We start from the raw sequence: 22,464 nt of genomic DNA on the forward strand, positions 1-22,464 counted from the left end.
CATCCTGCACGGGAGGGCACGGGAATGGTTTGGGGGGTGGCGGCCGTGGGGCGTCCGCAGAGCCCGGCCGGGAGGGGACAGACCCACGCGGGTCTGTTCCATCCCCGTCTCCCCTCCCAGCCCCATCCTCGTCCCCTGTGGACCGGAGATGTGGCCCCAAGGAGGACCCCGGTAGTTCCAGCCCCCTGGGAGGATCCTGGCAGTCCCCGACCCTGCAGGGATGCGCCGGTTCCCGGTTCCCGGGGAAGAGGCGGCTCCCGGTGCTGTGGGGCTCCCGTGTGGCGGGAGCAGGGACGGCTGAGCCTGTCCCGGTCCCGTCACTGTCCCCAGTGTCACCACAGCCCGGTACTGGCACAGCTCCATCCCCGGTGCCACCACAGCCCCGTTCCCGGCGTCACCGCAGCTCCATTCCCTGTGTCAGCGCAGCCTCATCCCCGGTGCCAGCGCGGCTCTGTCCCCCGGTGCCACCACAGCCCCATCCCCGCTGTCACCACAGCCCTGTCTCGGGGACCGCCCGGTCCCCCGTGTCACCACAGCTCTGTCCCTCCCCACTCGGCCCCATCCGGCTCCCGGTGACACTCCGGTTGTTGCTCGGCCGCCCCGGTTCCTTCTGCCAGCCCCAACCCCGGTGCCACCGATCTCCATCCCCGGCTTCCGCCGCCAGCGCCTCCGCTCCCCGTCCCCGCTCCCCATCCCCGCTCCCCATCCCCGCTCCCCATCCCCACTCGCCGCTCCCCGGTACCGCCGGTCCCCGGCCCCATCCCGGCCGCTGTCGCAGTCCCGGTGTCGCCTGTCCCCGGTACCCGGCCCGTCCCGTCCGTACCATCGCGGCGGCTCATCCCGGCCGTAGGCAGCTGCCAGTCGGGCCCCGGCGGGGCAGAACCGGAGGGGGGCGACAGGAGGGGACGGGGAGCTCAGAGGGAAGGGGTGAACGGGGGACTACCGGGAAAAGGGGGGGGGAAGGGGGGGGAACGGGTCCGGGGGATGCGAACGCTCAGGTACCGGGGGATCGCGGTTACCGCGGGATGCAGGAGCGAGGCGTCCCGGCTGGCGGGACACGGGTGCGGGGTGTCCCGATTGCCGGGAGATGGGATCCCGGTAAGAAAGGAAAGGGAGTACGGGACCCCTGAGCGGGGGCGGCTGTTGGGGGGGTGTGAGGGGGGGGGGGTGTCCCTGCCGGTGTGTGGGGTGGGGGGGGGGGGGGGGGGGTGCGGCGCGTGTGGCGGGGGGGTCCCGTTTTTTGTCGTTGTTTTTTTGGGGTTTTTTTTTTTTGTTTGTTTTTTTTTGTTGTTTTTTCTTTGGGGGGGGGGGGGGAGAGGGGGTGGGGGTTGTCCCTGTCGGGGGGTCCCGGAGCCGCCGCCGCCGCGGGCGCGGAGCGCGCGGAGCCACCGCGGCCCCTTTTTGGCACCGGGACCGGCTGGGCCTCGACCAATGGGAGCGCAGCGCGCGGGGGGAGCGGCCTCCCCATTGGTCGGGATAGAGGGGGGGGGCGTGTCCAAATAGGCGTGGCTTAAACAAAAAAGGGGCGTGGCCCCAATTGGGGCTGGGGGGGGGAGGGGGGCCGCGTGCGCCCCGCGCGTGCAACGGGGGGACCCCCGGTATGGGGGGGGAGGGGGAGGGGAACCGAGCAACGGGGGAGGGGATTAATACCCACCCCCCCCCCCCCCCCGCCTTCCGGGGGGGGAGATTCACCAAAACCGCGCGATTTCACCCCCCCCCCCCAAAAAAAAAAAAACAACTCAGAGAAACGCGCGGAGTTGGGGAGAAGGGGGGGGGGGGGGTCGGTCCTGTTGCGGGCCCCTCGTGTAAAAACTCTCGTGTGAAAAATAAAAGGGTCGAGCGAGGACGTCTTTTGGGAGGAGGGGGGGAATTCCCAAGGGTCCCGTAGCCCCCGCCAGAGGTGCGGGAAGGCCTCGGGTTTGGCTGCTTGCCCCAGCCCCGTAGCGGCCCCAGCACGGAATGGCCCAAACCCGACGTTTCTGCCCCCAAAAATCCCGGACGCCGCACTCGGAGCCAACGCTTCTTCCCCTTCCCAACCTCCCCCCACCCTTTCCTCCCCCCCCCCCCCCCCCCCCCCGGTAATTAAATCCCTCTGTGCAAAGGAAAGAAACCAAAATTTGGGCGTTTCGGCAGCGGGCCTGGGCAGCGGTTCCCGCCCAGCCCAAAACCTCGCGGTTTCCAACCCAAAACCGCAGCAGGGAAGTTTTTTTTTTTGGGGGGGGGGGGGGTGGGGGGGCGCTGAGGATGGTGTTGAGCCCCCCTCTGCCCCAGGATCCTTCCCTGATGGATTCACCAGACCCCAGTGACCCGGCCCGGCAGCATCCGCTTGGTGCAGGGTGGGTTTTGGGACACCTGAGACCCCTCCCTAGCACCTGAGGCCCCTCCCGGACACCTGAGACCACTCCAGGACACCTGAGTGACCTCCAAGGATGGCACAGAGGGAAATCAGGCTGGCTCAGGTGGACAGAGGACCAGCGGCCTGAACACCTCAATCCCGCCAAAAACCCGGCAAAGACAAAGAGCCACCAGCTCCGGTGACACCGCCCGGACACCTGGACCCCTCCCCCAACACCTAAAACCCCTCCCGGACACCTGGGACCCCTCCCCACCCTGGCACAGAGCAGCTTTGGCCGCCACGGAAGGATCCGGAGGCTCAGGCCTAGAGCTCCTCGTGGCCACCGTGGCTAGTGGCCGGGTTGGGGTCCCGGGGCGGGTGCGAGGGTCGGTGCCGAGGCGGGGTCCGGTGACGGTGCCGCGGTGCCGCCGGAGCTGCCATTGGCTGCGCCGGCCCCGCATTGAAGCCGCAGTCTCGGGCGAAGCCACGTCGCCGCGTCCGCAGCTGCGAGCGCCCGCAGAGCGCCAGCGCGGCGGCAGGGGGGGGGCGGCGCCGGATCGGGAGGGAAAAGCCCAGAAAAAACAGAAAAGAGGGAAAAAAAGGACAAAAAAAAAAAAAAAAAAAAAAAAGGAATTAAAAAAAAAAAAATATATCCAAACCAAGCAAAAAACCGGCCCCCCCCCCCCCCCCCCCCCCCCTTTTGCTATGGCCCCCCCTCGCCCCGGCAGCGCCCGCCCTCCCGCGCCGCTGCCAGCTCCCCCCGGCCCTCGGCTTCGCCGCGAGAGAAAACAGCCCGAAACAGCCGGAATTGCCGCCAAAAATCCCCCCGGCGGCCCCTGACGCCGCTGCCAAGACCCTCCCGTGTGTGGGGAGGGGGGGAGGAGGGCAGCCGAGGGGGGTGGGAGAGAGCCAGGGGTGTCCTGGACCCCCGAGCAGGGAATGAGGAGGGGTCCACAAGGGACCCCGACGTCCAGGGGTGGACCTTGGCATCCAGGTGGCCTCGGAGAGAGAAGGTGCCGGATGGTTCTGGCAGGGGACCAGGCAGCTGAGAAGGGGAGAGGCGGGGATTTTGGGGGGCACCGTGGCACGGGAAGGGGTGTCTGGCATTGGAGAGGGGGATCGTGGCACTGGGAAAAGAGGGCGGGGGGGGGGGGGGGGGGGGAAGCATTTTGGGAAGGGGGGGGGGAGAGGACCAGCAGAGGAAGCGCCAGCCCGGCCCTGCCCGCAGCCACGTGGAGCATCCAGGAGTCCGGGAGGCTCGAGGGGAACCCGGGCATCCGCCACCCCCCTCTCCCCATGCTCCGAGCCGGGACCCCCCGACATCCGGGGGAGGGGGGAGAGGCGGGGGGCGGGGGGGGGTCCCGGGTGGTTCCGTGGCCACGATCGATGCGGTTTGGCACCGTCGGACCGCGGAGTCCGGGCGTTCCTCGCATCCCACCCCCAACCCCGGTGGCCCCGTGCCAGCCCCGGGCCGGGTTGGGGGGGGGCCCCGCGGTGCTTGCGGCGTCCAAGAAAGCTTTTTGTGGCCCATCAATAATTCAGGGCCCCCCCGGCCCGGCCAAGGGCTCCTCTATTATTGATGCCACAAGCCACCAAAGGGGGGGGGGGGAACGACGACACGGGGAGGGGGCTCAGCCCTGCACGGTGACAACGGGGCTGCGGCAGCGCGACGCGCAAAGCCACGCGCGTCCGGGTGCGTCCCCCGCGCGTGTCACCCGTGGATTGGGGGGGATGGGGAGTTGGGGTGTGGGGAGGGGGGCGATGCCTCCCCCAGCCCCGGTTGCATCAGCCACGGCGCGGGGGGGGCCACCTGGCACGGGGCCGGGACGTGCCACGCGCGCGTGTCACGCACCTGAGAGCGCGGGGAGGCCGCGCGCGGCGCGTGACACGCGGCCGCCACGTGTGCGCGGCCCGTGCCGCCCCTGTCCTCGTCACACCTGTGCCCCGTCACACGCGTGTCGCGCCTGTGTCACACGCACACCCCGTGACCTGCTCGGCCGTGGCCACCGGGGCCACCACGAACCTGGTGGTGACAGCAATGGTGATGCCAGTGATGCCCGGGGATGGGCAGGGGGGTGGCTCAGTGTGGCAGGGAGGGGGCACGAGGGGACCTCGAGGGATGTGGAGGGACCCTCAGGGATGCAGAGGAACGCAGGGTGACCCTGGGAGGGGGACATGGGAAGGGACAGGAAGGGACAGGGAGGTGATGCAGGGGATCATGGCCCAGCCAGCAGCCGTGGCACCGACAGCCAGAGCCTGAGGTTTCACCATGGAGGCCAGGATCCGCTGCCAGGGGACACCAGGGGACACCAGGGGACACCGAGAGGACACCGAGCCCAACCCGTGCCCGCTTGCCCCTTGCAGGCCGTGACAACTCCCGCTCCGGCTACTCCCGGTACAACCCCAGAACCCAAAATCCACCCGGTGGCACCGACCCAAAACCGCTCCGAAACGGCTGGGGAGCGAAAAAGGGCGGCACGAGGGGAGCACGGACACGCGTGTGCCAGACAGGAGGGAGGCGGGGGGGAGTGGGGATTTTGGGGGGCACACGAGTGGGGTGCTGGCGTGTGCGGGCAGGGGCACACGCGTGTGCTGCTGGCGTGTCCCTGGCGCGTGCACACGCGTGTGCGGGGCGGGCGCCGAAGCTGCGAGAAGCGCCGCTGGCCGCCGGCCCAGACGCAACCGGCCGCCAAAACCGCCCCGAAAAGCGGGAGAAAAGGGCAATGCCGGGGGGATGGAGGGGGGCACGGGGTGGGGAGCAACAGCAACGCCCCGAAAATCGTGCTGGGAGGGAGAGGGAGGGAGGGGGGGGGGAACACAGAGGGCAACCCGGGACAGCGCAGGGGGGGGGGAAGGGACCCCTATAGGGACCCCCGGTAGAGACCCCCGTGTCACAGCCCCCGAGTTGCGCCCTCTCCGAGAAGCTCCCGGTGTTGCTCCTCCCCACGCGTCCCCCCCTCAACAGCGGATTCACGGACCCCCACCCCCCCATCCCCGATCCCGCAGTCCCCCCAGAACCGGGCGTCCCCCGGACTTGGTGGCCCCGCGGGGTTTTTTGCCCTCGTCCAGCCCCCGAAGTCGCCTCCCCCCACCACAGGAACCTCCCGGCCGCGTTCTGACGGATCCCGCTACCACAATCCCGCTCCGGGACCGGGGTCCCCCCCGTGCCGGTGGTGCCGGGGACGCAAAAACCCCCGAGGCACCGGCGGTTCCATCGCCGGGGTCCCGCACCGAACCCCCCGCGCCCCCCGGAGGGACTCCCGGGACTCCCCGGCGGCACCAGGCCCAAGGTCCCGCAGCTCAAATCCGCTCCGCATCCGCAGAACCGGGAGCTCCCGCTCCGGGACGACAGCACCGGACGGGCCCGATCTCGGATCCCGCAGCCGCCGCTGCCCCGGGAGGTACCGGCGACAGCGGAGGGGTCTCAACCCCACCCGTTACACCCCATTTTTTTGGGGGGAGGGGGATAGCAGCCTTTCGCGGCACCGGTCCAACCCCCCCCTCCCCTCCCACCCCCGCCGTTACCGGGCGCCTCCCGGTCCCGGCCCCCCCCCGGCCCCGGCCGTACCTGGGTGAGGCAGTACGGGGAGTACATGGCGGCGGTGTCAGCCGCGGCGGGGCATGGCGGGGGGCTCCGGGGGTCCGGGGGGTACCGGGGGGTCCCGGGGGGTCCCGGTGCCGGCGGCGCGCGGGGAAAGTTTTGCCCGAAGTTGGCGCCCGCCGCACTTTTGCCGCGGGAAGCGCGCGCCGGACACGCCCACGGGACAGGCCACGCCCCCTAGGGGACACGCCCCTGTGGTCGGGGACACGCCCAGTGCGGGGTTGGCACCGCCCATTCCTTCAGGTGACACGCCCTTTGTGCCATGAGCCACGCCCATGTAGGGATGGAGCGCGGGGGGACACGCAGGGACACAGAGGGGACATGTGGCGGCCGCCACCCCCTCTGCCACCACCACCGTGACCCCGCAGCACCTGAAAGTCCCCCACAGGTGACAGTGACAGCGCGGTGGCCGCGCTGGGGGTGACACAGAGTGACAGCGGCAGCGCTGGTGACAGTGACAGTGCCCAGACAGTGCCAGTGACGGTGACAGCGTCAATGACAGGCACGGGGACAGTACCGTGGGGTGGGGACAGGGACAGCGCCACGGGGCTGTGGGTGACACTGGCGGTGACACAGCGGTGACAGTGTCGCGATGATGGCATTGGTGGTGACAATGCCACAATGGTGCAGGTGACACTGTGGTGACAGTGACACGGCAGTGGCAGTGACAGTGCCACGATGGTGCAGGTGACACTGGCAGTGACCCAGCGATGGCAGTGACGGTGCCATGGCGGTGACAGGGCCATGGCAGTGTGGGTGACACTGGTGGTGACACACGGTGATGGCAGCGACAGTGACAGTGCCACGGCGGTGCGGGTGACACTGACAGTGACACGGTGATTGATGGCAGTGGTGGTGACAGTGCCACGGCGGTGCGGGTGACACTGGCGGTGACAGTGACACGGCGATGGCAGTGACAGTGACAGTGGCGATGGCAGCGGCGGTGACGGCAGAGCCTCATCTGTCATTCCGGCTGCGGCCGCGTCCCTCCGCCATCTGTCACCACCCGGTGCCAGCGCTGGCACCGCCACCACCGCCACTGTCACCCCTTCGCTGCCGGAGCCTCCACCGCCCCCAGCACCGCGGGGTGGCACGAGGGGACACAGCTTTGGGGACAAGAGAACCCCAGGAATGTCTCTGGGGGTGTCCCAGCCCCCCCGTGGGTGGCACAGCTGTGTCACTCCCCCGTGGCGGGGGACACAGGGGGACAAAACCCCCGCCCCGCCAGCACCGGGAGGGGACACCGGGAGGGGACACCGGGTGACAGAGAGAACCCAAATCTTTGTGTCCCTGTGTCACCAGCGCTCGTGTGTCACTCGGGGGCTGCCGAGACCCCCGCGTGTCCCCGTCCTCCCCCCCGTCCCCACCAGCTGTTCGGGGACCCCCCGCGCCAGATGTGTCGCTGTCACCGGCTGCGGCTGCAGATGGAACCGGAGGGGAGGGGGACACGGCGGAGTGAAGGTGCCCGCAGGGATCGCGACACGTCTCGGCATGTCGCGACACGCTTTTGGCACGAGTGTCACCTGCCAGCCCCGGGGACACGCGACACAGGTGTCCCGAGGAGGGACCGGGATACCGGACCGGGTTAAACCCGGGTTTAGGGCACTGATCCCCGCCCCCCCCCCCCCCCCCCCCAACAAGGAAATTCGGGGCTGGGGGCGACGGGACCTGACAAACGCGGGAAGTGCAGAATCCCCAAAATCAGGCAAAACTGCCCCAAAATGGGGCCCCCCTCCCGCTGGCCAGGTTTAGGGGGCCCCGGTTTCACCGGCCGAGGGGGAAATCCGGACCCCCGAGTCCCGCGGCTTGCGGGGGGGGGCCCGCAGCCCATTGGAACCCCCCCGATGGGGAGGCCCAGGAAAGCTTTTGGGGCGATTTCGGGGGATTTTGGCTCAGCTTCGCGGCAGATTTTCGGCGGCTGCCGAGGCCTGGAAGCCATTAGGGCCCCCCCTTCCCCCCCCATCCGCAGCTCCCGCCAGAGCGGGCGGGGGGAGCCCCGGACCCCCCCCGAGGGGCCCCGCGAGGAGCGGCCCCGCAGCCCGGTAGCCCCCTCCTCATTTATCGCGTTCCCCTCTCCCCGTTCCCCCCCCACCCTCGCCCCCTCCCAAAGGGGAGGATCCCGGCAGGGAAGTTCGGGGGGGGGGTCCCGGTGATTTTTGGGAGGGGGGGGGGTCCGGAGTGCGGGTGGCGGGCACGGAGGGGTTAACGGCGCCCAGCGCTTGGCAGCGGCCCCGGGCTTGGCGGCGGCTGAAAAGGTTTGAGGGGGTTTGGGGGGGGTTTAGGGGGGTCCGCCCCCAGCCCCACCTCCCCCACGGGGAGGAGCCGAGGGGTCGCTGGCAATGTGCCCCCCGGTGTTCGCCCCCCCAGCGCCGTTTTGGGGTGGCAGCCGCCTCACGGAGGAGCCGCATTCACCCACGGGGGTCCCCCAAACGCTGCAGAGACCCCCGGGATGAGGCAGCGCCCCTCGCGTGTCCCCCCCCCCCCCCCGGTATTCCCCGGTCTCCCCACGGGACGCTGCTCTCAGGGATCCCTCCGAGGTCCCCCTTAACTCCCCCGGGATGAGGCGATCCCGGAAAGCCTCTGGGACCCTCCGGTCCCTCCTGACGCCCCCCGGGTCCCCCCGCGACCCCCGGGCCGGGGCGCCCCCGCCCTCAACCCAATGGCCACGCCCACAACCACACCCCAATACAGACCACGCCCCGATTTAAACCCCACCCCATCAGCTCCCGCCCTATTTCTGCCCGCGCCTTCAGCCGCTTAGCGTCACTTCCGGCGCGCGCTCAAGATGGCGGCGCCCTTGCGGCGGGCGCTGCTGGCGCTGGGCCCGACCCGGTGCCGGCTCCCGGTGACGCTTCCAGCCCCGGCGCGGTCTTACCGGGCGGATCCGCTGCGCCGCCGCCCGGGCCCGGCTCCGGCTGATCCCGACGATCTGCGGGCGGCCGCGCGGCGGTTCGGGAGGCTCGGGGAGGCGTCGGGGGTGGAGGTGTGGCGGCTCTGGCCCAGCCCGGAGCAGCTGCGGGAGGCGGAGGCGGAGGAGCGCGAGTGGGACCCGCCGCTGCGGGATGTGGAAGCCGTGCTGGATCTGCGGGAGCGGGAGGAAGCGCGGCGGAGAAAGGAGAGGTGGGGCTGGGAACACCGGGACGTGGCGAGCATCGCCTGACGGTACCGGGAGAACCGGGAAGGGGTTCGGGGGTGACTTCACCGTGTTGTCCCCAATTGTCCCCAGGGAGGAGCTGGTGGCCCGCAGCCTGGCGGCGATGCCGGCCCGCGTGGCCGCGTGGCGCCGGGAGCGGGAGGCGGTGCGGGAGCGGGCGCGGGCGGACGCGGCTCGGCGGCAGCGGCTCCTGGCCGAGGCGGGTTTGGGGGGGCTCCCTCGTTCCGGGACCCCCGCCCGAGCCTCCGCCCGAGCCCAAGAGCTGCTGGACGAGATGGAGCGGCAGCAGCGGCGGGAGGAGAAGCGGCGCCGGCGGCAGCAGCGGGAGGAGGCGGCTCGGAGCGCTTTGGCCGCGGCGGAGGCGGCTGCGGCGGCGCGGCCGCTGCCCGGGGCTCCCCCGGAGAGCGACGAGACACCCCCCAAAACCACCGGGGCGACCTCCTGACCCACCCCTTTAGTGCCTGGACCCCCCCCACCCCCCCCATTGTCCGGAGACCACTGGGACTGCCCCCAGGGCTCCCCCGAGGGTGCAGGAGACCCCCGGGAGCGCTGGAACTGCTCCTCCCCAGTTCCCGTTTTGAGAAAACGAGGACAGCTCCGAAATGGATTTAAAACTCTGCATTTAATCTCTTTGCCGCCAGTTTTGGTTGTTCTGCGGCGCTGCCCCCCTCCCCCACCCTCCCTTCCCCGGGGCCTGACACGGGGGGGGGGGGGGGGCAAACTTTTTTTTTTTTTTTTTTTTTTTGGAGGGGAAGGACAAAGCGGGTGCTGAGACCCCTCCCCTCAAAGCAGGCAGGGGCTCCCCCTGCTCCCGGGGAAAGGGGGGCAGGGCTGGAGATCCCCATCCTCCCGAGGCTCCGGAGAGGAGGAGGAGGGGAGGGAGACCACATTGCATCCCTACCCCTCCCCCACACAACGTGGAGACCCCCCCCGCCCCCCCCAGGGGTGGGGGGAGGGCTGGGGGGGTCCCTCAGTCATCATCGAAGTTCTGGCTGAGCAGGAAATTGGCCGCCAGGTTCTCGTTCTTCTCGCAGGCGAAGTAGGCCTGGATCACCAGGCTCTCGGGAAAGCCCAGCGCCTTCAGCTGTGGGCAGGAAGGGGTTAAATCCGGGCTCCTGCACCCCCCAAAACGGCACTTCCCAAACCCTGGTGATTAACCCTATTAACCCTGATCTCTACTCATGTCACCTCTTGTCCCCATGAATCCTGGGCTCTGCTATTCCCCATTTTCCACTCACTCTGTGCCCTCCGAAATGTCATTTTTGTTTTTTTTTTTTTTTAACCAGTGACAGTTAATAAGGACACCCCACCCATATTCACTCTGGGCTCTGCTGATGGCCCCCTCCTGACCCCATTAACCCTTACCCCTAATATTTCCCATTTCCAGTTCACTCTGTGCCCTAAAAATATCATTTCCCATCAGTGACAATTAATAAGGGCACCCCACCCGAATTACTCCGGGCCCTGCCTGATGGCACCAGCGTTAATTCTGGGCTTAATTAATTAATTAATTAATGATGTTTCCTCCCTCGTTTTTATTCTGAGCCCCCTAAACCTGGCCCGTTCCCCTGCTCACCCTCTCTATGGCTTCTTTCTCCTGCGGGGTCACCTGGATGTAATTCATCTGGGGGGACTCGTCCCCGATGGCTCCCACCTCCCCCTCCAGCTCGCCCAGCTCGCCCAGCGGCTCGTTCAACATCTGGATGAACTGCTCCTGGTGCTGGCTGATTTGCTGTCAGGTGAATTTGGGATAGGGTGTGGTTAACCCAGGTGGGGTCCTGGGTGGGTTTAGGGGGTGTCTGGGTGGGGTTTGGGGGGGATACCTGGAGCAGCTGGGGGTTCTCCTGGCCCAGCTGCTGCAGCAGGGCCGGGAGCAGCGCTGGGTTCTGCTGGATCACCTGGCGCATGTTCTGGAACTGAGGCTGCTCACGCAGGAATTCCAGAGGGTTCTCACCTGTAGGGGTGCGGCCAACAGGTGAGACCACACCCATCCCACCCCCCCTCCCCCACAAAGCCATCACACGGACCCTCACAGAGCACGCTTTAAATAATGAATAAATGATTTGGCTTTGGCTCTGCCGGCTGAGGGGGCGGAGCCTCTGAGGGTGTGGCCAGCCAGCCACACCCATTTTCTGTGCCCCACCCCTCCCCTCCCACTGACCTTCGGCCGGGGGCTGCTCTGCAGGACGAGACTCCTGCACCGGTGGGCGCTCGGGCTCGGGGCTGCCAGGGATGCCCTGGAGGGGACGATGGGGTCAGCAGCACCCCCAAGACCCTCCCCCAGACCCTCCATAACCCCTGAGATCCCCCTGGAGGGGACGAGGGGGTCAGCAGCACCCCCTAGGACCCTTCTCACCATGAGCAGGGTGGGGGGGGTTGTGGTATCTCTTGTTCCCCCCCAACACTCCTCAATCCCAAATCCCCCTGGACCCTCCCTAGGACCACCCCCCATCCTGGATCCCTCTGACCCTCCACGACCCCTGAGATTCCCCCCAGGACCCAACTGCAATCCTCCCCTTTACATCCAGCAGATAATTAGCAACGCAACATAATTAAGATCCCTGCAGGACGACGCAACGACCCTATGAGGAATATCACATCTAGAGCTGCACCCTCAGTCCCCTCCACCACCCCAAACCCACCCGGCCCCCTCCCCAGCGCCCCCCCCTGACCGTGAGCAGGTACTCCACGGCACGGTGGGGGTTGTTGTAGCTGGCCCTGAGCGCGGCCACCACGCGCTCCCGCTCGTAGCCCATGGACACGATCTCCGACAGCATCGTCTCGTACTCCGAGCCTGTCACTGCAGGACCACCCCTAAAAATCAGCTAGGAGCGACCCCAACCCCAAGAGACTCCAAAACCACCTCCCGCTCACGTTAGCACCCTGGGACAGGACCCCCAGCCCACAAAAACTCAAATTTTCCAAAAGTTCGTCAAGTTGGAGATGTCAAAAATCACCACGGCGACGTCCTCCAAACCTCAATTCCCCCCACCCAACCCAGTCCCAACCCAAAATTAACCCCCAGACCCCCACCCCGGACCTCCCCTCCCCTCCCCTCAGGACCCACCGAGGGTGGAGGCGGCGTCGGCCGAGCGCCCGGAGCTGCCCGGGGGGGGAACAGAGCTGCAAATCAAAAAAGAACAAAAAACAACAAATAATCAAAGGGAAAGTCCAAAACCTGCTGTGACCCCCCCTCCAAAATCCCTGTGACCCCCCCCCCATCCCCCAGAACTCTCCTGTCCCCCCCCACTTCAAATCTAAAGCAACAACCCCCAAAAGTTTCCTTCCCAATCTGTTAAATGCACCCCAGACCCCAAAATTTCCCCCCAAATCTACACAAATGACCCCTCCCACCTCTCCTTCACCCCTCCCCCAGCCCCCACAATCTGATGAAATCATAAAAATCCCCCTCCCCCCCAAAAAAAAAAATCTTTCCTGCTCTTTTTTATCCCCCTCGCCCCCCCCTTACCCAGCAGCAGGCTCAGCCAGGGTGAGAGCGGGGGGGTCCTGGGCTGGGGGCTCCTCACTGGGGGCGGCCGGAGGGGGGGGGGGCCACGTCAGCGGCCGGGGGGGGCCCTGGGGGGGCTGCGGGGGGCTCCGAGGGGGCTCCGGCCTCGGGGGCTGCCGAGCCCAGCGTAGACTTGGCCTGAGCAGGGAGAGTTGGGGACCCCTGAGTCCCAACCCAGGGACACTTGAGACACCCCCACCCCCCCCCCCAAATGGTCACCAAGTACCTTGGGAACCTTCAAACCTTCATGGAGACCCCCGAATCCCTCCCAAGGACTTCTCAAGACTTTCTAAATCCTTCTTGGGGACCCTCAAAACCCTCCCAGAGACCCCTCAGGGTTCACCCAAACGACCCCAGGACCTCTCAGACCCTCCAAACCATCCCAGAGAACACTCAGGGTTCACCCATGTGACACCGAGACCCCCTCAGAACACCCCAAATCCTCCTTGGGGACCCCCAAAACCCTCCCAAGGACCCCTCAGGGTACCCCTATGACCTCTCAGACCCTCTGGAGCCCCCCCAGATGCCTCCCCGGGGGGTTTCACCTTGGTCACCATGACCACCACGAAGTTTTTCTCATCGATCCGGTACTCCCGGATGGGGACATCATCGCTCAGGATCTTCCCGGCGTAGATGAGTTTCTGTCCCGCCACGGGAAAGGCATCACTGCCCTTCTCAGCCTCAATTTTCTCCTTCAGGGCCCGCACCTGCGGCCAGGAGGGTCTCAGGGCACCCCAAAAACAACCCCAGGAGCTCCCACCCCCAAAAGAATTGGAATTGGGGAGGCACAAGTTGCAGAAGAATTTTTCTAAATCATCTGCCCAAATAATCCCTGTTGAGCTGGCTCCAAAGGTGGGAGGAGTGCGGGGGAAATCTCTTTCATTGGGGAGGCCCCCCCCCCTCCTCCCCCCAGTGATGCCCCCTGGAGTTTTCCCCCTCAAATAAAACGGGTCAGAAAAACACAGAGTTTCCTTGACAGATCCTCCTCCCAAAATAGAGAGTGGGGGGATACGGAGCCCCCCGGGTGAGGCCATTCGCTTGTCCCCCACACATGGGGGACACGGAAACCCCCAAAAAAGAAAGAATCACCCCCCAAAAAAAACCCGGGGAGACGGTAGCACACGGAGCCGCCCCCCTCGGCTCACATGTACTGCTTTATTGCCCCTCAAATTGAGGCGAGGGGCACACGGAGCCCCACGGGTGACGCCTCTCGGTTGTGCCCCCGCTAAAAGGGGGGTCGGGGGGACCCCGCCCCCTTCTCACCCAGCTCTATCCCGCCCCTGGGGAGTCCCGGGAGGGTCCGGACCTCTCCCTTAGGCAGGAGCGGGGTGATGGGGAAGGGGAGGGGGGGCCGAGCTCTGGGCCCATCCCCAGGTCGGCCCCGCCCGCGCCCACCGCGGGGGCTCCGCCGCTGCCTCACCGTCTCGTGCGGCTCCATGCGGATCTTGAAGGTTTGCTGCTGCAGCGTCTTCAGCGTCACGGTCACCGCCATGGCGGGACGGGGAACGGGGCGGCGGCGGCTCCTCCCGGCGGCCCCACAACATGCAACTCACGCCGCCGCCATCTTAGGCGGCCCCGCCGCTTCCGCCGCGGCGCCGGAAATGCGTCACGGCGCCCGCGCGCGCGCCTCTCTCCCGCCTCCCGCGCTCCCCTGTGCGTCACGTGACACCGGAACGGCGAGGGGGCGTTAGAGTCCCTTTTTTGGTCACGTGACACAGGAAATGGATAAAGTAAGCGTGGGCGTCACGTGACGCTGGAAAACCCGCGCGCGGGCCGCTCTACGTCACGTGACACCAGAGAGGGCTTAAAGCGGGACCACCTTGAGTCACGTGACGCACGCGGCGGCACAAAATGGCGCCGACCGCAACATGGCGCGGGCGGAGGAATGAAGAGGAGGAAGCGGCGGAGCCGGGACAATCGTTAATTTAATAGAAACCGGATTGCGACACCCCCGTACAGTCCCGTGCGACACCGCCGGTGCTTTTCCCCCCCCAACCGCACCCTCCCAACCCCCGGCGCTGGTCCTGAGTCCTCGCCCCGAAGGGCGCCCGGTGCCGGTTCGGTCCCGGCCGTGCCGGGTCGGTCCCGGCGCGGTCGCGGCTTCCCCGGGCCCGCGGGCGGCGGCGCCCATAGAAAAGAGTCCAGGTCTCACAGAGACAGAACGGTCCCGCCGCGGGACCCTCACAGCTCGTCCCGCGGGGCCGCCTCCGCCTCCTCGGGCTCGGCCTCGGGCTCCTCCTCATCCTCCTCCTCCTCGTCCCCATCGCCCTCATCGTCCCCTTCCTCTTCCTTTTGCTGTTTCTCCTCCTCCTCCTGCTTCTTTCGTTGCTCCTCGTCCTGCTGCTCCTTCATCTTCCTCTCTGCGTCCTGCAGGAGGGGGTGGGGAGGTCAGCGGGGGGATCACGGGGAGTCCTGGGGAGGGGGCCCAGAGGGGTCTCATCCCCTCCCTTACCTTGGTGGCCCCCCAGGTCTCATTGCCAATCTCCTCTGCCAGCTTCTCATCGTCCGTGATCAGGAAGTTGTCAAAGATGGTGCCTGACTTTACCTGTAGGGATGGGGGGAGTCAGGGGGTCCTAAATCTCCTTGGGACCCCCCGAAGCCCTCCCGGGACCCCTCCTCACCTGCCAGAGGTCGAGGCCGATGACCCCGAAGCTGTCGTAGGAGTAGAGCAGGGGGTCTGGGCTGTACTCGGGGTTGTCGATTTCGGGGTGCACCCACTTGCCCTTGTAGTCGGGATTGTCGATCTGCTGAGGCCTCCACTCGCCCTGGGGGGGACAAAATTTGGCTCAGAGAGGGCACAGCCCCCTCCCCCAGTGCTCTCCCCCCCTGGAGCCCACCAGGCCTCACCTTGTATTCTGGGTTCTGGATCACGGGGGGCTCCCACTCCCCATCCATCTCCTCGTCCCAGTCCTCTGGTTTTTTGGCGTCGGGGTCTGGGATGTGCTCGGGCTTGTCCCAGTCCTGGAAAGGGGGGGGGATCAGGAAGGGTCAGGGGGCTGCTATGGCTCCCAGGAGGTGTCACAGACCTCTCCTGAGTACCCTGAATTCCCCAATGCTCACTGAGTCCCCCTCACAGTCCCCCCATTCTCCCCCTAATCCTGCCAAAAGCTTTTTACAACCCCCCCCCTCACCCCCCAAAGCCCCTGGAGACCCCTAAGTTACTCCCTGGCCCTCCCACAGCTCCCTCAAAGCCCCCAGAACTCCCCCAGGCTCCCCAAATCCTATCAGGGCACTACAACCCTCCCAAAGCCTCCTTAGACTCCCACCTCAGGTTTGGTGTCCTCAGGGTCATCGATCTTGGCCCGCTCATCCCAGTCATCGGGTTTCTTGGCCTCGGGGTCCTTGATCTTTTTTGGGGGGAGGAAATCCCAATCCTCCTCCAGGCTCCCCGACTCCACGCGGGCGTTGTCGATCTTCACCTCGTAGGTGTTGTCCGGCCGCACCACCAGCGTGTACAGGTGGGTGAACTCGTCATCCTGGGGACACAGGGGGGGGCTCAGCAGGGCTGGAGACCCCCCCCATGAAGGAACAGCAGGACCCCTAAACCCTCCCACACACCCACCTTGCAGCGAATATCTTTATTGATCAACACATTCTTCCCTTTGTAGTTAAAGATCACGTGAACTTTCTTGGTGCCGGGGCCGCAGATGTCAGGACCTGTGGGGAGGGAAGGGACACACAGGAGGTCAGGGAAGGGGTTGAGACCACCCTGAGGAGGGGCTAAAAAAAAATAAATAAATAAAATAAAAGAAGGAAAACCCACCAAACATGATATTGTACTCAGAGTCTCCGTGCATATCTTCCTGGCTCAGGCTAGCAGGGAAGAGCTTCACGTAGCCACCGCCACAGTCGATGTTCTGCTCGTGCTTCACCGTGAACTGCACCACCAGCGTCTTGTCCCGGTTGCTGAAGGGCTCGAAGCGGGAGGACAGGGCGTAGAACCGGGCGTCCTGGCTCGTCTGGATCCCTGCAGGACACGGGGCGTGGTGGGGAAGGAGGGAGATTAAAACCCCACCCTTAAGGTCTTCCTCACCTGTCACGACCCCACCAGCCCCACTCACCTTTGTCCTTCTCGGCGTCACCGTAAAACTTGCCGGCAGTGAGGACGAAGCGCCCGTAGTCGGGTTTGTGCTTGGATTCCACCCACCGGCGCGTCCAGGCGTCTGTGTGGGGGGAGTGTCAGAATGCTGAACTCTTCCAGGCCTGGCCCCCTACACCCCCAAACTCCTCCTGCCTACCCCAAGAGCTCAGGGCTTGGGCAGGTCTCTTACTGTATGGATTTAGAGTTCCAGGGGAAAGCGAAATCCCCCAGGAACCCCTCTCCATGCGGGTGCTGTGCTCCTCACAATCATTTTCCTGCTCCTTCACCTCTTGTCTACCTGTTCTACATGCTCAGTTCTACTCTGACCCTCTGTCCCTCCAGTGATGCCCACCTCTCCTGGCCCAGGGAGACACTTCGGCACCCTCATCCTCCGTGTCCCCACACCCCCTCACTGCCCACACGTGAGGAGGGGCCTTCTGCACCCCCTGTCACCTCAGAGAGCACAGGGCCTGTGCTCCCCCCATTCTCTCCCCTCACAGAGAAGAGAAAGACCCCTTAATTTTTCCCTCAGAGGTCACAGGAGGGTCCCCCCATTCTTCCCTCGCAGAACAGAGAGATATACCCCATTTCTTCCTTGAAGAATACAGGATTACACCATTCTCCCTTCAGAGAACACCGTTGGGAGGAGATACACTCAATTTTCACCCCTCAGAGAACACAGAGGGATCCTCCTTTCTCCCCTCAGAACTTATTGGGGGTCCTCTCATTCTCTGAGGAGGATTCCCCTCATTTTCCCCTCAGAAAAGACGGGCTGGTCTCTCCATTCTCTCCCCTCACAAAACACAAGAGGGTCCCTCCCATCCTCCTGCCTCCCCTCACACTCCCCCAGCCTCCTCAGGCACCGCCCCCCCAACCCCTTAACCTCAGGAGCCCCCCCTCAGGCCCCGCCCTCAGGGACCCCCGCCCGGCCCCTCCCTCACCTCCATCCCCGAACTCCTCGCGGAAGAACTGGGTGGGGCCGGCGGCCGCCAGGAGGGCTCCGAACAGGACGGGGGCGAGGACGCTGAGGGGGCTCATTGCGGGGGATCAGGGCACACTCGCTCCGTCCGTCCCGGCCCGGCGCCGCCCGGCACTGCGGAGGGGGGAGGAGGTGCTGCCGCCTTTTATACCCCCACCGCCCCTCGCCCCGCCTCCGCCGCTCTGCCATTGGCCCGAGCCCGCGCGCGGCCCTCTTCCATTGGCCGCCCGCCCGCCCGCCGGCGGCGACGGCGCCCCCGAACGTTGGCGTCCCAGATGGCCGCTTCCCATTGGCTGAGGGCGGCGGCCAATGAACAGCGACCACGCGTTCGGAGGGAGACGCCCCCCCGCCCCCCGCCTCGCTCCCGGGGTCACGTGGGGTGCTCGCTCTTAAAGGGACAGGACTGGGAATAGAAAGCGGAGAGGAAATTGAAGGGGAAATTGGGAATGTGGGGAGGGAGCAACGGGCACGCGGGTCTCCTGCTCGCCTTTGGCTTCGTACTGCGCCGTGACTCGGTGATGGTGTCATTGATTAAGTGGTGGCACAGCAGGTGTGAACACAAGGAAAGTGAACCCAGGCCGCGGCTGCTCTAATGAAGCTCTGTAGCGTATCAGTCCTCTGGGGTCCACGATGGAGCCGCTTCGCACCTCATGACGTCATTGTGCAGCTTCGTGACGTCGCGGCGCCCCTCTGCAGCCACCTGTGCCACCCCGCCACACTCAACGTGGCGCCCACCACGCTCAGCATGGGGTTCGCGCCACACCCAAGATGGCGAATGCGCCACTCCCTCCTCTCGATGTGGCAGCGGCACTTCCGGTAGACCCCGGAGCACTTCCGGCGGCTCTGGGCTCTCTTCCGGCCATGGCGCCGAGCGTGGCGGACCGGCTCCTGGAGCGGCTGGACCAGGCCGGGGCTTCCGGGGGGCTCTGCAGCATCGAGGCCGCCGCCGAGCTCGGCGTCGACCACCAGACGCTCGTGGGCGCCGTCAAGAGCCTCCAGGCGCTGGGCGAGGTGCGGGCGCCGGGGCCGGGGTGCAGGGGAGCCCCCGGGCGCCGCTGGCGGTGCTGATACCGGTGCCGGTGCAGGTGATCGAGGCGGAGGCGCGGACGGCCACGCGATGGGAGCTGAGCCCCGAGGGCGAGGAGGTGCTGCGGGACGGCAGCCCCGAGGTGCGGCTGTTCCGGAGCCTCCCCGAGGAGGGAATGCCCCAGGGCGAGGCCATGGTGGGTACCGGGGGCACCGGAGGAGGGGAACCGGCGGTGGGTGCCGTGTCTCTCATTCCGCTGTGTCCTCGCAGAAGCTTCCCGGAGGCTCCTTGGGCTTCAGTAAGGCCATGGCCAACAAGTGGGTGCGCCTGGATAAGGGAGCGCCCGGCGGTCCCCGCGTTCTGCGCGCCGTGAGTGACCCGGGGGGGACGGGCCGGGGTCCCCGGGAAGCGGGAGTGGCCTGGGGAGGGAGCACGGGGGTCTCCGAGAACTGGGAATGTCGCAAGGTGGGGGGATGGATGGGGGTTATTTGGAACAGGGAGCGTCCTGAGGAGGGGTCTGGGAGTCTCAGGCAACCGGGAATGTCCTGGGGAGGGGTCCCTGGAAGGCAGGAGTGCTCTGGGGGTGGATGGATGAGGGTCTCCAGGAATTAGGATTGTCCTTGGCGGGGATGAACGAGGGTCCCTGGGAATCGGCACTGTATGGGGAGGGGTCTGATGGCCCCCAGGAGCATCCCGGGGGATGGGATGGGGTTCCCCCAGAGCCGGGGGGGATGTCGAGGGTCCTTTTTGGGATGTGCCCAGCTCTGGGGTGTCCCCCGTGCCCCGGCAGGTGCCCTCGGTGCAGGACACGGTGCAGGAACACCTGGGGCAGGTGAGGACAGGGAGGGCCCAGGCCCTGCCCGAGAGGGACCGCGCCGAGCTCAAGAGGAGGAAGCTGCTCCTGGAAATGTGAGCGGGGCGAAACAAATTATTATTTATTGCTTCTAAATTGCATAATTCTGTTTGTTAATTAGTGCTTTGTTCTCTATTGGGGGTTGATTTATCAGGTTTCATTTTGGGTTAATCCATAATCTTTGGTCCTTTTGTAATCTTTTGGTCAGGTTGGGAATACCCAAATTTCCAGGTACTGGATTTTCTCAGTATCTGGTTATTCTTCTATCTTTGAAAGGCCATAAATTTAAGGGCCCTGCTGCCCCATTTTCAAACCCTTTTGCTTTTGTTTAGTGAAGTTTGTCCAGGCTAATCTCAGCAAAACCAACCTTTCAGTTATTTAACCCCCTAGCTAAACACTCTGTGTAAAACCTACGCCAGCAAAACGTTAAATTAAAAAACCTGATGAGTTTACCAATAAAGTTACCATCAATTATAGCAACCAATAAATAATTAACCGGGCCATCTGGGTCATTCCCAATGGAATGATGGAATTCCTGCCCCCTCCCTCCAGGACCCTCAAGTCCTACTGGATCCGCAAAGGCAGCGCCTTCAGCACGGCCGTGGCGCGACCGGAGACGGAGCTGACCCCGGAGATGATCGCCACGTATGTGTGCCCCCCAGACCCCCCCCAGGACCCTCTGTGACCTTGGCATGACCGTGCCATGACCCCTGACCCTTCCTGCAGAGGTTCCTGGCGCCAGCTGCCCTTCAAACCCTACAACTTCTCCTCCCTGGGGCTACCCCCGGCCTGCGGTCACCTGCACCCCCTGCTCAAGGTGCGCTCGGAGCTGCGCCAGATTTTCCTGGAGATGGGGTGAGTGGGGGAGGGGGGGGGGGGCCTCGGGGGGTGGTTTCAGGATGGATGGAGCTCTCCCCCAACATCCTGAGGCAGAGGTGGTCCCCAGGTTCACGGAGATGCGCACGGATAATTTCGTGGAGAGCTCCTTCTGGAATTTCGACGCTCTGTTCCAGCCGCAGCAGCACCCGGCGCGTGACCAGCACGACACCTTCTTCCTGCTGGGTGGGTGCTGGGGATGGTGGGGGCGGGAGCACGGGGACCTGCTGACCCCCTCCCCGTGCCTTGGGACCCCTCTGAACCCCCCCACAGCCCCCTAACCCCCTGCTGCCCATCCCATACCCCTCTGATCCCCAAAATCCCTCTGACCCACTGCAAGCCCCACTGCCCCCTAAACCCCTCTGTGCCACCTCAAAGCCCCCCCTCACCTTTTTGCCCCCCCGCCCTCCCCAGACCCTGCTGAAGCCCCCCAGTTGCCCCCTGGCTACTACACCAAGGTGAAGAAGGTGCACTCGCAGGGAGGCTACGGCTCACAGGGGTGAGACCCCGACCCCGGGGGTGATTCAGGGGGGTCTCTTGTGTGTCTCCCACCCTTCTGAACCCTTTTTGTGGCCCCCACCAGGTACAGGTATGAGTGGAAGGTGGAGGAGGCACGGAAGAACCTGCTGAGGACCCACACCACATCAGCCAGTGCCCGTGCCCTGTTCCAGCTGGCACGGCAGGTCTGGGGGCTTTTAGGGGGGATATGGGGGCTTTGGGGGGGAGGGGGGGGCGTGGCTGAGGGGTTTGGGCAGTTTGACAAGGTCTAGGGGGGTATAGCCATGAGAGGATTTTTTGGGGGGATTATTAGGTTTGGGGTGTCAGTGGGATTTGGGGTGGTCAGAGCATTTTAGAAGGCTCAGCGTTGTTTGGAGGGACTCAGGTAACCCGGATCGATTTGAGGAGGATCAGAGCAGGTCCGGGGAAGGGTCTCACCTGCACCACCCCCCCCCTCATCTGTGTGTCCCCCCTCCCCTCTAGGAGAAGTTCACCCCCGTGAAATATTTCTCCATCGACCGCGTGTTCCGCAACGAGAGCCTGGACGCCACGCACTTGGCAGAGTTCCACCAGGTCGAGGGGGTCGTGGCCGACCGGGGGCTCACCCTGGGCCACCTCATGGGCACCCTCCGACAGTTCTTCACCAAGCTGGGTACACGGGGGGCACCGCGGGGGGACCCCAAATCCCTCTGACTTCCTCCGTGTGCCTCCCCCTGACGTCCTGTGCGCCCCCAGGAATCTCCCAGCTGCGTTTCAAACCTGCCTACAACCCCTACACGGAGCCCAGCATGGAGGTGTTCAGCTACCACGAGGGTGAGGGGAGGGGTCCCCGTTTAGAGCATGGATATCTTGGGGGGATCCTCTTATAGCTGGGGGTCTGGGGACCCCCCACCTTAGAACAGAATCTTGGGGTGGGAGCCAGCCCGACCTGGAGTGAGGGGAACCACTCTGGGGTTCCAGTATTTGTTGGGGGTGGTTTATGGGGTGTCCCATCTCATCCTCACTTATTCCCCTCGCCCTCCCAGGGCTGAAGAAGTGGGTGGAGGTGGGAAACTCGGGGGTCTTCCGCCCCGAGCTGCTGCTGCCCATGGGGCTCCCCGAAAACATCTCCGTCATTGCCTGGGGGCTCTCGCTGGAGCGGTGAGTGGGGGTCACCTTGTGGGGGGGACCCCACTATGGCTCTCCCCCACCCGCTGACCCTCTCCCCCTCATCCCATCTCCCCCAGACCCACCATGATCAAATACGGCATCAAGAACATCCGGGAGCTCATGGGGCACCGCGTCAACCTGCAGATGGTCTACGACAGCCCCATGTGCCGCCTGGACGTGTGACACCCCCCATCTCCCCGGGGGTCCCCTCCTTTTGGGGAGGGGTCCCCAACCCCCAATAAAGCCCTGTGTTCTGCGGTGCCTCTGTGTGTGTGTGTGTGTGTGTGTGTGTGTGTGTGTGTGCTGGGGAGGGGAACCTGTGTGGGGACAGTTTATTATCACCTCATGGGCTCGTATGGAGCTGGGGACCCCCGAGACCCTCCCGGGACCCCCGAGACCCTCC

At 65.5% G+C, this 22,464-nt stretch overlaps 5 protein-coding genes across 6 annotated transcripts in view; 2 read left to right on the top strand and 3 right to left on the bottom strand.

The window, feature by feature from the left end:
• The window catches only part of NFIX (nuclear factor I X), a 13,654-nt gene extending 7,724 nt beyond the window's left edge, over positions 1-5,930 (bottom strand). For both annotated transcript variants that reach the window (XM_062511854.1, XM_062511853.1), the window contains exon 1: positions 5,904-5,930. In XM_062511854.1, the coding sequence (XP_062367838.1) occupies positions 5,904-5,930 (27 nt within the window). The remainder of the gene's footprint in view (positions 1-5,903) is intronic.
• Positions 5,931-8,711: 2,781 nt separating this feature from the next.
• GADD45GIP1 (GADD45G interacting protein 1) lies at positions 8,712-9,546 on the top strand. Its single transcript, XM_062511884.1, has 2 exons — positions 8,712-9,056; positions 9,163-9,546. The coding sequence occupies exons 1-2, from the start codon at positions 8,722-8,724 to the stop codon at positions 9,533-9,535; spliced, it is 708 nt and encodes a 235-aa protein (XP_062367868.1). The 5' UTR covers positions 8,712-8,721; the 3' UTR covers positions 9,536-9,546.
• Positions 9,547-9,568: 22 nt separating this feature from the next.
• Positions 9,569-14,161, bottom strand: RAD23A (RAD23 homolog A, nucleotide excision repair protein). The gene is given in 10 exon segments (XM_062511863.1): positions 9,569-10,174; positions 10,667-10,822; positions 10,914-11,044; positions 11,252-11,327; positions 11,763-11,890; positions 12,158-12,213; positions 12,560-12,639; positions 12,641-12,736; positions 13,144-13,305; positions 14,019-14,161. Coding segments are annotated over 10 exon segments (1,071 nt in total). The 5' UTR covers positions 14,091-14,161; the 3' UTR covers positions 9,569-10,060.
• Positions 14,162-14,606: 445 nt separating this feature from the next.
• On the bottom strand, positions 14,607-17,763 carry CALR (calreticulin). Its single transcript, XM_062511858.1, has 9 exons — positions 17,621-17,763; positions 16,660-16,761; positions 16,362-16,565; positions 16,161-16,255; positions 15,865-16,074; positions 15,446-15,559; positions 15,220-15,363; positions 15,051-15,143; positions 14,607-14,965 (listed from the first exon to the last, which is right to left on the bottom strand). The coding sequence occupies exons 1-9, from the start codon at positions 17,715-17,717 to the stop codon at positions 14,780-14,782; spliced, it is 1,245 nt and encodes a 414-aa protein (XP_062367842.1). The 5' UTR covers positions 17,718-17,763; the 3' UTR covers positions 14,607-14,779.
• A 227-nt stretch (positions 17,764-17,990) lies between these two features.
• FARSA (phenylalanyl-tRNA synthetase subunit alpha) lies at positions 17,991-22,322 on the top strand. The gene is made up of 13 exons (XM_062511846.1): positions 17,991-18,669; positions 18,744-18,881; positions 18,956-19,054; positions 19,476-19,594; positions 20,091-20,183; positions 20,265-20,393; positions 20,485-20,600; positions 20,829-20,913; positions 20,998-21,097; positions 21,396-21,564; positions 21,648-21,725; positions 21,938-22,052; positions 22,139-22,322. Exons 1-13 carry the CDS (start codon positions 18,427-18,429, stop codon positions 22,242-22,244), a joined length of 1,590 nt encoding a protein of 529 aa, XP_062367830.1. The 5' UTR covers positions 17,991-18,426; the 3' UTR covers positions 22,245-22,322.
• Positions 22,323-22,464: the final 142 nt, after the last annotated feature.

Source organism: Cinclus cinclus, chromosome 32 (genome assembly GCF_963662255.1).
Source record: "Cinclus cinclus chromosome 32, bCinCin1.1, whole genome shotgun sequence".
Lineage (NCBI taxonomy): Eukaryota > Metazoa > Chordata > Aves > Passeriformes > Cinclidae > Cinclus > Cinclus cinclus.